Source organism: Heliconius melpomene, chromosome 18 (genome assembly GCF_056956725.1).
Source record: "Heliconius melpomene rosina isolate 202511_hmr_F chromosome 18, ASM5695672v1, whole genome shotgun sequence".
Taxonomy (NCBI): Eukaryota; Metazoa; Arthropoda; class Insecta; order Lepidoptera; family Nymphalidae; genus Heliconius; species Heliconius melpomene.
In genome coordinates this window covers 13,645,739-13,659,980 of record NC_140406.1, presented here as the reverse complement: position 1 = coordinate 13,659,980, position 14,242 = coordinate 13,645,739, and the positions used below count along the sequence as shown (strand labels likewise).

The 14,242-nt window shown below is 32.8% G+C and overlaps 1 protein-coding gene across 3 annotated transcripts in view; it reads left to right on the top strand.

Annotated features, from left to right (window-relative positions):
* LOC146529654 (uncharacterized) overlaps positions 1-14,242 on the top strand; it is a 137,335-nt gene that overhangs the window by 107,116 nt on the left and 15,977 nt on the right. For all 3 annotated transcript variants that reach the window (XM_085202231.1, XM_085202229.1, XM_085202230.1), the window contains exons 4-5: positions 1,709-1,853; positions 3,882-4,009. In XM_085202231.1, the coding sequence (XP_085058357.1) occupies positions 1,709-1,853; positions 3,882-4,009 (273 nt within the window). The remainder of the gene's footprint in view (positions 1-1,708; positions 1,854-3,881; positions 4,010-14,242) is intronic.

Here is a 14,242-nt window from a genome sequence, read left to right as displayed (position 1 = left end):
CTGAACTCATTATTTTTATATATAATATTTAATTTCCTATATGCTTTAACACTTAGTGGTTAAACTAATTATCGGACTACTATAGCGTTCTCTAATTGGTTGTAATTATTAATATTCGATGATAGATTGAATCAAGTGCCTAATGTACTCTCCAAATGCATATCCGTCACCTTTCAACTTAAATAATGTACATATTTAAATATTTAAGTAATTTTTTTGTTTTTGTTTGATTGTTCATAAGGAAAAATATTTAAAATAAAAATTATATAACATATCAGACATTTGGTTGAGGGTTCGATTCCCATTTGGGGGAATGAATTATTTTTATTTCCTTGCTTTGGTAAAAAGAATATTGTAATTTACGTTTAAATCCTAATATCATTAAGATAAATAATCTTAATAGATCTTAACTTTTGCAACCTCTAGAAATATATACCCACTTACACTTACACTGGAACACTGTAATTGTAAGTGGGTAAGCCAAAGCTAAAGCTTAATAAAATTATATTATTATGTTATTTTGTTTGGATAGCCAAACGTAATAATATTATTAAATGCAACCTCCACGCTATTTACGTAACGATGACTGGCCATTTTAATTATAGAGATTGGAATAATAAGTTAGGCATTAAAAAGTAACTAGCAGTAGCAGTAACGGGCGGAACGTTCGTAATCTTATTTGGCACACGTCCAGAAAGAAAGAAGTACCTGAAAGGCCGTGAATGTTATAAAATTAGAAACGCGATATCGATTTTACACTCCCCACATGTAAGAGTATTGCATCGGTGGAAAGTGAGAGCCAAGAAAATGAACAAAGACATTGTGTTTTTTACTTTTAATACTATAATAAAATAAAATGAAATATTTAATATTTTCATTTCTTTGCTCTGGTGTCTGAAGTTGACTTTACAGTTCGGCGGAAAGTGGGGAGAGAAGAACCATAACACTAGGCTCCCTCTGCTTACCCTGCTATATGCGGGATAGAGCGTGAAGATAAAACAATCAAACAAACTATTATATATGCCAGTCTAATAAAAGCAATCATTGTAAACCAAGCGACAGGTTAAAACGATATGTTTGTACGGCGATAGCTCTCGTAATAGCCTTCACTAATTTACCTTCAGTTGCACCGGCCGGTGTCGTGTCGTCTGTTCTATACTAGCATCGAATTGACCTACACAGTTCAATGACAGAAAATCGATTTGCCTCGTGGTGACTAACATTTCCATTAGAAGTACTGTAATGTGGAAGTTTTAAGCTTAAAGCTTTTTAGACTAAGATTTTACGTTAAAATAAAAATTTTTAGTTGGTAAAATTATATTTTTTAATATACTAAAATGTTCGACACGGCTGGGAGGCGTAACTGTAAACGCGACGGCTATCAGTTGAAGCAAATAAAGAAATATAACTTTAAATTATCCTTATAAAAGAAAATTAAAGAATAAAAGCGATGCACGATTAGTATGTAATCGATTTCTCTAATTATATACCAACTATATAAAAACTTTTCCACGTCCCTTCTTGCTTATTGACACTTTGACAAATGAGTAACTAATTCAAAAGCTTTCTATCGATGATATTTTAGAACTGTCAATAGTGTACGGATATAAATACTTCTATATTGTAGAGTTTTAATTTAATTTGCATTTTGAAATCAGGGTTAGGTTTCATCAAGTTATATTCTCAAAGTAGTATATTTTTCTTTCAGAAAAAGATCCATATCCAGTTGAGACCTTGCCTACCTGCACCTATGCTCTGAGCGTCTGCCACAATGAGAAGTCCTGCTCCGTACTGTTTGAACGCTTTAAGAATGCTTGCAAGGCCCGCGACGGAGATTGCCGTATGGAAGACAGGTGATATATACATATATTCTATCTTATATATTAATCTATTTTTCTTATTTTCATTAGTGAAGAGCCTCCAAAAGTCTGCGGAAAATGGAGAACGGATCACAAGATCCCAGGTTCCCTCTGTCTACCTTGCTTTGTGTAGAGAAATATGAAGCTAAAAAAAATATCTAAACAAATCATCAGATTCCTTAGTGTTATTTCCAAGCTCACCTCAAGAGTTAAAATTAATTTTGTGAAAACACGATCGATATTCCAATTTTATCGCGCACTTTTAGCACGGCTCGTACTTGTAAATCTGTCAACAAGTAATCGACCTTTGAAAGCTGTGGGTGGTAGACGGCTATTAGAACTGACTGACCTATGCTTATGGAAATTTTCCTTGTATTTATAACATGCCTTGTTATCTTGATTTCGGTTCACGTTAAAATAATGTTGATTTTCTTTTAAATTTGTAACTAAAATGTTTCAGTAATTTTCTCTAATTTCCGTGTTTTATGAAATACCTGCTGGTTGGCAGTATTTATTTCTTCCATATAATAAATATGTAGAACTTTTAAATTAAAATTGTAATTTGGAATTAAATTACCAAATATATATCGAAAGATAAATATTTATTTCCTTTTTTCGAGTCATGAAAGTTTTTTCATTAATTTTGAAAATAAACAAAAACGACGACAATCTAACAAAAGGATGATATGGCTTTATAACGATCTACTTTCATATCGGATATGTCATTCGCGAATTACTGTTCCAGCTCAACCCAAAGCCAATCCCAGATGTAATAGTCTAATGGCCACCTATTGTACTAACACGTCACGTAGAACTGAACTCAGAAATGTATATAATAGGATTATTTTCTATACCTAGATTTTACTTGGAAAAATCTAAATTTAAATATAATATAAGTAATTGATTTTTTAACATTTTTGAGGGCGCGGATTCAAATTCTGCTATTTTAAATTTTTTATACGCTTTCTAAAAAGTTGGTTCTATTCTAAATACAAAATAATACTTAATTTGCCTTGTCAATATCAAAATTCTCACAAATTAATTGATTAAATTCATATTCATAAGAGAAAAAATAAAAAAGAGAAAATATTAACTGACCTTCGATCTAATTTCCAATCTATTTCCTTCGATGGTACTATGGGACTGTGACGCACAATGCATGAGGACCCTCCAAAGAACTTGCGTGATCTACGACCATGATATAGACAATTTCTATCCAAAGTGAAAAAAATATATATTAAAAAAAATTATATATGTATCGATGTAACGTAATTTTATTAGCCCATATAGTAGGGTAGGCAGAGGGAACCTAGTGTTAAGGTAACATTCCCAGTACTCCGACCATTTTTCGAGATATTGAGTGTGAAATGTAAATACTGCATTTTATCTTTTGAATTAAAACAAAATGCAAATCTTGTTATCTTTCTAGTGTGAATCGAACCCAAAACTGTCGCGTTTATAGCCACTTTAATAAAACTACTAAGTATCTACTAATCTCTTGCACATAACATTGCCAAAATTAAATTTTGCTCAAAACTAGGTAAACTCATATATTTTTTCACCTGTAAATTTGTAGCCAGTATAGAGAATCAATACAAGCAAGTTACTTCTTGATTGTGCCTATTAATCTAACCTAGATCTGGTGAGTTAGCTGTTTAATACTGCTAGCTTGCTATCTGACCTTCCACACATGTCAAGGACGAGGCGTTCCAATACACGAAGGCTGATGTCGATTTCCATTTCCATTGCAGTGCCCGTACTGAATTGAAAGTAGTATCGGTTTTTTCAGAATATTCGTTGTAGGCTTTGGGTTGCAGTGTTCGGATGCTTTGTTTTTTTATTATTTTTATGTTTTTATATCATATTTTGAATACTTCTCCAGTCTTCAATTCGCAGAACCATATTGGACTCTGTTTCTCCAGTATTTTTGTATATTTAATCAAATCAAAATCAAAAGCCTTAAATTTATTTAGTATAAAAAACACTATTAATATTATATTCTTGTTATTCTCATTCACTCAGGGAGGCCTGTCGCGAAGCCTGGGCAGGTTTACGCATGTCACCCATCTTCGGCTGCATCTGCCCCAATACTCACATGAAGAAACGCTGTGACCGCATCTTCGCCGTCGTCAACCACAACCCCTGCGTCGGTGAGTCCTACACATGCTAGCTATGTGTTACATTTTGAGTGAGAAATTACTGAAAGTTACAATATATCATTATACTTTAGGCAAATAATATGAATTTATATAATCAATTTTATAAATCTTAAAAAAAAATACAAATAAAATTGATTTTTGGCTTAAATTTCTGAAGAAAGATCCGAAATGTATATTTATAGATAGATAGGTATAACACCGATTATTCATTTCGTATCAAATCTCCATTCAGTAATACTAAACTGAAATTCTTGTAACAAAAGGAAAGGACGTAATTATATTATAGAGGCAGTTTGACCCCAACGCTGAGAGCTCCTTGAGGTGGACTATTTTTATTTTTAGCTTTTAGGATAGGTACTTAGGTGTTTAACGAAAGTGTTGATAAAATATAATTTTATAAAAATGTTAAGAGTAAAAGATTTTGATTATTAGATTATTAATTATTTTATGTATATTACATTATTAAGAACATTAGACATGGTAATAATATTTTTTTATTAGAAGTATTGCATTGGATCTGGCTTCAAATATCGTTTAAATTTTGTTACTAACTTATTCTTTTACCATATAGTTAACCTAGTGTCAAGATGCTTTGTTCTCGACATTTAAAATTCTTACATATATAATCCTGTGCAATTAGAAGATATATTATTATATTAGCATCACAATGATTAGAATTTTTCTCATATACTTAGTTATGCAGCCATAAAAATTATTAATATTATCATTGATTTCTTCTTTCTTTAAACTAAAATAAAACATTCCTTTTTTGGAAAAATTGTTTTAATTACATTATGTTATTTAAGAATAACTTATACCACAAAAATCCCCAAGAATAACTTATCCCCCAAATCCTGTAAAAATCCAGCCAAGTCTCGATCAAGCTGTTTGTTTCTTTATAAAAGTAATGAAATCTAGGTAAAATCAAGTCACGTTTAAGGTTTCTTAATGCGATTTTTATTAATATACTTAAATTGGTAAATATAGTTATGGTTCTAGAATGGTGCTTTGCTTCTCGCAAATTTCGGATAATAGTTCCATATTCTTAAAACAATCAATTGATAGTAGAATAAGTCTTATTCATTCCACGTCTCTCTCAATAATCATTGAGTAACTAAAATAATGGTTATAACGAGGTAATATCGCGTCCAATAAACCAACTTGATTCAATATACGGCGGAAAGTTTTATTCATTTCGTGTAATCCCTGCTGAGTTCTTATTGTTGAGTAGGGCTGGGGAATGATTTAGTTAATAAATAATGATAGTTTTGTATTGATAATACATTTAAACTTGAAGATCATGGGCGTAGGAATGGGAAACAGGTAGGCCGTGTCCACCCCTGAATTTTTACCCATAAAAAAATTGTGCCAGAAAAATAAAAAAAAACGATTAAGTACACAAAATATCAGTCATAATGAAAGTCAGAGCCCTTCGAAAATATCTCTAGATACGCCTATGCTTATTGTAGTGTGGTAGTGTTTCAAATTCGGGCAGATAGTGAAGAACGGAGGTTCCCGCTGTCTATCCTGCTATAGGCGGGATAGAACGCGAAGCTAAAAAATTTTACTTTCATATAATACATACATTATAAAGTAACGTAACGTTTAAAAATGTTATACTAAAAGAATATAACATTTTTAAACGGAAGTGGACATCGAACACACAACTATCGCGATTGCCGTCAGTCCCTGTCCTACGATGGTGTCCATTAGATTTATTCCCATAAAAATATTCAAAACATTGTACCTCCATACGAAAAACAAATTTTCGTTTATACAGAACGTCCCGGATACGTTTTCAAGCAAACTTCTAACCGCACTTTAATATTTCACTCGCATGCCCCTCCATACTAAATGTATTGAACCAATTAAAATGTTTGCGGTGGCGTGATTCGAGTATATTTTTCTTATAACATGTAACTTTGCATGCCCTGGCGTGCTCTGTGTTAAATACTTTTGTATATTTTTCCCTTTAAATATACTTTGAAAATATAATATTTAAATATGTATTGTATAGGGTAACAGTAATTTGAGGTCGTATCTTTGTAGCACAGCGGCAAGCATTAGGTGTACGTTCGGTTCACACTCCTAAGGCATAAATTATCTTCTTTATTGCGCTCTGCTATATGGCTCGAAAATTGTTACAATAGTTTAATTTTATATTTATCATACAAGAAATATAGCAAAAACATTTTAAGTTTTATATATTTCCTGCCATACAAACTTGTAATCGTACTATTAATATATGCTTCACATTTCGGTTAAACTGGAAAGAATAGTTCGAGTACTCCACACCACACAATTTACTGACAACAGCTTCCTTGTCAAAACGACCAACGTATAGCATCTTCACAAATATCCTTATGCTATTTTGAAACAAAAACAACATCACTAATTATTGATTCTGTTAGCTGTATAGTTAATGGCAGATAAATTAAACAATTAACGTTGTTTCTTGCATAACAGGATAGGTAGTGGATATTTAGTGTTTAGACACTTCGCTTCAGAATTTCCGTCTATTTTCTTGACTTACTTGTGGAGTTGCGAACCGCTTAGTCTTGTTATCGAAACGAGAAAATGAAAATATGTATAGCGGTTACACGCAAACGAATTAGAGAAAACTTAGTAATATTTAACTACAATGTTAAATAAAAGGCCATGTCTAAACGGGGTATATTGTTTGAGTGTAAAAGCAATAGTTTCGTCCAGGGTAAGCATAGGAAACCTGGTGCTAAAATATTTCACCCCCACTAAGACATTTCCGCTGGCCACTTTTCGCCGAAATCTGGAGGCATTATGTGTTGAGTAACGCAACTCAACAACTCGCATCGACTTGTTACCAGAGCCAAGAAATTAAAATATTGAATATTTAATTTTCTCGAGTGTTAATCGAATCTGCAACCTATCACAGTCACATATTAATATTATTTTAAATTATTTTTGATATACACAAACGTATACTTTAATCACCAAAATTAAATACATACCAAATCAAGTAAAGCGAACTATCCAACGGTAGTATCAACCCTAATATCGTTAAGAGCCACCTAATCCGTGCTGGTCGAGATCTCAACTCCTCGCCCCTAAGACCTTAGTTCTGTAAATCAATCTTGACTTTCGTTTTAATAGTTCCTTTTATATTAACTACTAGCGGACGCGCGCAGCTTCGCTTGCGTATTTAAGGGTGAATTCTAATAACCCATGAAACATGTGTTCAATTAAATATTTTTAAGAATCTAAATATCAAATTTTATAAAAATCGGTGGCGATTTAAGAATTTTCCCATACAAACTTTCAACCCCTTATTTGCACCCTTAGGGGGTGAATTCTAGAAAACCATGAAACATGTGTTTAATTATATACGTTTAAGAGTCTGAATTTCAAATTTTATAAAAATTGGTGACGATTTAAAAAAAACCTATACAAACTTTCAATCCCTTATTTGCACCCTTAGGGAGAGAATTCTAGAAAACGGTGAAACATGTGTTCAATTAAATACTTTTAAAAATCTAAATTTCAAATTTTATAAAAATCGGTGCCGATTTAAATTTTTTTCCATACAAACTTTGAACCGCTATTTCACCCCTTTAGGGTTAAAATTTTTCAAAATCCCTTCTTAGTGGATGTCCAGATTACGAAAGTAAACTTTTGTCCAAATTTCTCGTTTCTACCATCAGCGGTTACGGCTGTGCGTGCGTCTTACCTCAGTCAGTGAGGACAAGTCCTTTTATATATATAGATATTGGCATTGATGTTATGTGAAAATGTTAGAAGTAGGACAGAAATGTAACATTTTGTGTATTGGTTTTGCTTCCTGTAAATCTATAGGAGATCAGCACAGGTAGACAAAGCTGGGAATTTAGTGTGAAGACACTCTGTTCCTATTAAAACAATTCTGTTCTCCATTTTCCACCACTTTCCATTGAATTCTTGATGCATTGCGTGTTGAGTAGCAGAAATCAACACCACGTTTTTAGAAAAAAACACCTACAGTACACCATTGTCTTGTTACCACAGTGAAAAAATAAAAACATTAAATATTTTATTCCCCTGAGTGGACATCGAACCCGCAGCCGTTACGTTTAAAGCCACGACGGCTTCGGCCATTTTGTTAATTTGCCATTTTCTGAATTTCGTCTGGTCCCTTGATCCTTCATCAGATATTCCGAATCTTTAATTTTTATATTATGTCTTAACAAAATTGAGAAAATGTTTATTCGTTTATCTGCCTACATGTATAGATGGAGGATTATATTTAATTTTTGCTTTATGCACCTATAAATAATATTGCAATTTTCATCAACCAAAATTAATTAAAAATAAGTTTTTCATATTTCCATATGAAAATAAAAAGAAAATCATATAAAGAGAAATATCATATACTTATTAATAAAATAATTAAACACGTAAATAAATCTTTTAAGCTATATACACATAAATTTACGTACACACTCTCAGCGTGCCCGGATAGCGGGGTTGCCTCAAAGTGTCGTGACTCGCCTCTTTGTAGGTTAAGAGCTGTCGAGGTAAACTTTGACTTGAGAGATTTGATGTACCTACATCACCTACCACCTACCTAGGTATGGATAGTCAAACTTACTGTGTGCTTTAGTGTTGTTGCTAAAAGGACAAGAATTTTCATTTGGTTGATTCGGGTTAACTCGATTCGCATTTGAGGAAATAAAACATTTAATTTTTTTTTGCCTAAGAGGCACAACGCAGCGTTAAGTTGCACCACTCAACACACAATACCTCCAGAATTCGGCGGAAAGTGGGGAAAGAAAGGTCTCAACACTAGGTTCCTACGTATAAAGCGTAAAGTTAAAAACCAGAAACTCAATATACTGTGTCTCGAAAATTGAGCGGAAGATGGGGAACGGATTGTCATAAAATTAATTTCCCTTTAGATAGAGGGAATTTAATTTTAAGAGGTTTTTCCTGCTTAGTAAGGAACTACCCTATTATGGGGGAAGAAACGTTAATGCAATATTTCATAAAAAACCAAAAGACACTATGGTATAGGCAGACAATATTAAGTTATAGACCGTTTACTGACCGTATAGTTAATGAAAATTATCAATTTTCACCATTACATTAGTGCTAGTGTCCAATTTTGTATATTTCATTCAATCTAGAATCTAGATCAACATTGTGGTAAGTGGTAACGTTACGTTAATTTAAGCCAATCTATACTATAAATTCGAAAGTAACTCTGTCTGTCTGTCTGTCTGTCTGTCTTTTACGCAATCAGGCCTAAACCGCTAATTTAATTGTGATAAAATACTCATATAGAGATACTTGAGGGTCCCGGGATGAACATAGGATACTTTTTTTTTCTCATATTTGTAATATTTTCGTTATATACCAATATATTAAAATAATTAATTTGACAAGGAATTTATTCCACCATGTTAATAACAATCGTCGCTACGCGTTGCTAAGCAACGGCTTGCAAAGTTTGCTGTTTTAAGAAAACGTCACCCAAAGTGAGTTTGCTTAATGCATACATGGCGCGCGCCGATATAGATTTGTATACATTAACAAAAATTTGATGATTTCTATAATTTGATATTCATCCTTATGAAAATAAATATAATAGTCACTTTTCGCATTTCATCTAGATGGAAATTATAGTTTACTGTGTAACATTCTAATAAATAATTAAGATGTGACTGATTCCAAATGACCTAGCCTTCGGGCGGCATAATATGAGTATGACCGACGCGAACGGGCGGATGACTTTGATGATTTTGTAAATTTTTATAGATTTTCGAATTACTATAATTTTTAATGTAATTATTTGCTGCTTATAATTAATTTATCTCAGTTCGGTTATCTATACCGATGTTATACACTTAAAATATCGTAATTTTAATAATTTGAGATTTTATTTAATATTGTTCGCAAAGATTAATAATTATTTAATACAGAAAAATGTTAAGTACGCGCGCACAGCAAACTTTAGGTTTTTTTTTCTAATATTAAGAATTTCCTTTAGTTACTTTTACTTCTTTTGTTTGTTCATTTCGGTTACTCAGATATTTTTTCTAATAATAAATCTCCACTTATTATTATTTTTTAACTTATTTTAATTATTTAGGCTTATATTTTCGCGGGCGTTGCCGCGTCCGGGCCCACTAGTATCTTATAAAACAAAGTCGCTTTTCGTGTCTGTCTGTTGTTTTTAACTCTTCTTCTTCTAAACCACCCAACGGATTTTGATGCGGTCTTCACCATTAAGTCGAGTGTTTTTCGTAGAAGGTTTATATATAGTTTTTTATATGTACATTCTTATGTAAATTAACATAAATACGATAAATTTGTATAAAGTCCTACCCGTTGAGACACTTTCGCGCATGCGCTGCTCTAATGGTAAGTACTACATGAAAAAAATGTACTGGAGTATTGTTCCTCTTAATAAGATCTACAAAAAAGTCCGGGAGAGCATATTCGTATCTTTTAAGAATAACGCGTAGTGATCATTTTTCTGTCTAAAAATAATAATTTCAATATATTTTTTATTGTGAGGGATATTTTTCCATAATGGTATTAATCCTTATCCTTTAAAATACTTTATTAATTTTCTACGTTAAACGAAGATAAAATTTGCTTTTTACAATATTTCGAAATTGCGAATAGTTTTCAAGAAAAACGCATTTAATTGTTAACACATCCCGCCGTTGACACATCAGCTGTATGTTACTCAAGTTTCACTTATCCCTTACTCTCAGCATATAAATAAGTACATTCGTTACGTTGGCCATTTAATGTAGACCAAAAGTGTCTTTTACTGTTTTTTCATTTTAATAAGTACTTTAGAAGTTGTTACAATATCAAAAAATCCTTGCTGCGAAACGGCTCGCCACTCGCCATGCGTCCGCCGTGCCCGCTTGCCTTACACGCATCGGTGGTTCAGTGGTAGAACGCTCGCATGCCACGCGGGCGGCCCGGGTTCGATTCCCGGCCTATGCATTCTATTTAATTTTCCTCACACTTTTCATCAGGGACAGAATACCCCCTTTAGCATTACCACACTTACCACAAGCTCGAAAAAAATAAAAACCCCGGCTGCCTCTATAGCAACGAAGATTTAGTTAGATGCGTTTGCACATATTAGATAATTGGAGTTGAATGTATTATTTAAGCGCGATATATTTGATTTCACTTTTTTTGTAGTAGTTATTAGTAGGTAGGTTTTTGTTTATAATTTCTTCCGTTTAAAAATAGTCATTCAACTATCTAAAAATAGTCATTTAAATATATTTCAATAAGTACTTGAAAAGATTAGTAGCACAGATTTAAAATTACGGTACCTACTAAAAAATCCTTGCTGTGTAAAACAATTGGAAAATCCTTATTGAAACTACAAAAATGCGGGTTGCATTAGGGTTTAATTAATTTTCACATTATCTTAAGTGCTTTGCAAACATACATTACATGAATAATCCAGTAGTTAAAGCGGGCGAAGCCGCAAGAGGGTCGCTAGTGTTATATATAAATACCTAATGGTAATACTATTGAATAGTACTGTGCGTCAATCACGTTTAGGTACTTGGCGGGACGTGGAAAGCGGAGTGTCTTAACACTAGACTCACTCTGTCTACCCTGCTGCATACGGGATACAGCGTAAAGCTGATAAAAAACTGTAGGTGTTCTTTTCTATACAAGATTTATTTATTTCATAAATTACAGTATATTTTCCCGACATGCGTGGGGTTAAATGGAAACACGAGGATTTTAGGATCAGCTGGCTTAACAAACGTAATTTAAATCTGACGGCTCAAAACCGCCACATTATAAGATAAAATATAATAAAACTCATGTCACAAAGCAGCAAAATGACATCGATGCTATTTCTGTTTTATTGGTAGTAGCTTTAATATATTATTTTTCAAATGTAAAAAAGGCAGTTAGTTCTTGTAGGTTGCTAGCTATTATATCTAAATTAATTTCATTATCTTTCTCTGGTGGACAAAGTGTGTGAATTTTACCACTCAACACTCAATTACTTGAAATTGTAAGAAAAGTGGGGAACGGAGTGCTTTAACACTATACTATACAGATCACAGCCAAAAGCAACCACGAAAGAATAAAATTAGTTTATTTAACCAAATAATCAAAACATAGTTCAACTCCCCCCACCCACAAGCTACAATCCAACGGATATTTTCCACGCGAATAATCACAAGATAGTCCAAATCCTGCATTAATTTACTTTCTTTTAAGCTGTCATTTGCATGAATGGAGTCAGAGCTCGCTAAGGGGTCCATCCGCCCGGGCGTGCCCGGACCCGTCCTTGTAACCATCGCAGCATCCGGCTGTTTGTAACCACCCGCCGGCTCAAACTTTAGATTTGATCAAATATTCATTATAATAAGAGTAACGAGGTTACTCTCGAATTTGAAGTTTGGTTATTAACTAATTATTCAGCAAATAACTTCAATATTACATAATCATTTGTAAAGACAAAGTTTATTATGGTTTTAAAATTTGCTTGATTAATGTATTACTTATATTATGTATTTGTATTAAGTAATATTGTTTAAAATATTTTAGATAGAAGCATATTTTCTTGTACGAGTATATGAAAAACAATGAAGCGATATATTTTAGCTGCTTTATAATGAAATATAATTTTTCTTACAAATTAAACTCAAGTTACCGACTATCACGTTAAACCAGGCATAAAGCAACACGATATAATAGTAAATTAATCAAATAAAAAAAACGCATAAAATAATTGTAATTCAAATTGCAGCATTTATTTTAATTATACGTGAGTCCATGGCAACCCTACGCTCCCACAAAATTTCCGTACCTACACGTCTGTACAAATATTTTGTAAACAATTTCAGTAACGAGGCAAAATAAATTCCTTTGTCTGTTCTCGCAACGCTCCAAATTACTGTGTGATAAATATTTGGTAACGCGTACAGAGTAAACTGACTATCATGTACATGTGTCAGCTTCACGCTGTATCCCGCACACAGCAAGGTTGACAGAGGGAACCTCGAGTTAAGACATATCGTTTCCCACTTTTCAATAACTTCTGGAGGCATTGCGTATTGCCGCGATACCAGAGCGAAGAAATATAAATTTAAATAAATATTTAATTTCCTCGTGTGGGAATCGAACCCACAATCAGTCGATTTAACAGTCACAGTTCCACCCTAGAACCGTCTCGCTTAGAATCACATACTGTACCGCTGCGTCGCAACGTTCCTTTTGTATAACATAAACTCGCCTAATAAATATTTAAAAAAGGTGAAACATAAAAATGATCTTATAAAGCTTTTTAAACATATCTAAGTATTTAGAGGTACGCTCTCATAATAAAACGACAAACTTTTGTATTGATATTAAGTACTATAAATAGCACACTCAATAGACGCCTACCGAAATAAATAATAAAGAACTTCTTAAGTACTTATTCAGATATATCTACAATTCGGCTCCAACAAAACTCGAAGGAATGTAAATAAAAACTTAGTTTTCCTTATAAAAGTGAAAACAAAACTTTGTTCTACCGACCGAAGGTCACCCTCACCTCACCATTTACCAATAACATCAATCGAATATTAATTTAGAAGTCAAGAGTCGATACAGTAAAGAAACAAAAGAAAGGAAATCCATTCACATTTCTCGCCCTTTGTATGAAGGGCGCTTTGTGGGTTTCTATAGAAGGAAACCTTTTTGAACATTTCTTTTCGCCTTTGACATAGCTTTTTCTTATTCGATGATTGCGTCAATGGTATTTCCAAATGTAATTTCGCTAAAAGCTCTAAATATAAGCTGATAATGTTGTTTGATGTTAATACTAACGGTAGAGTGTTCTATTTATTAAATAGTTTGCTTTTTAGTTTGTTATCATTTACTATAAATTATTACTGTAAAAGTACTATATTATTTATTACATTTAATGGAAGATAAAGCGCGAAGATGAATTCCGCAACTGTACCACGCAATGCACGAAAATTCGACGGAAACTGTGGAAGGGAGTGTCTTAACACTAGGCTCCCTCTGCCAACCCTGTACGATGCGTATTATACATACGACTATAAGCATATTTATATTAGTTAACAAATTAAATTCGCACGCCCGACTGTTATCCAAATAAATTTTGTCGAAACTTCAACAAAATGTAGTAGTAAACACACCCAAGCGAGTCCACATTAGTTTTAACAAAGCTATAGAGAACATTGGGTGTACAATGAGGTTCGTTCA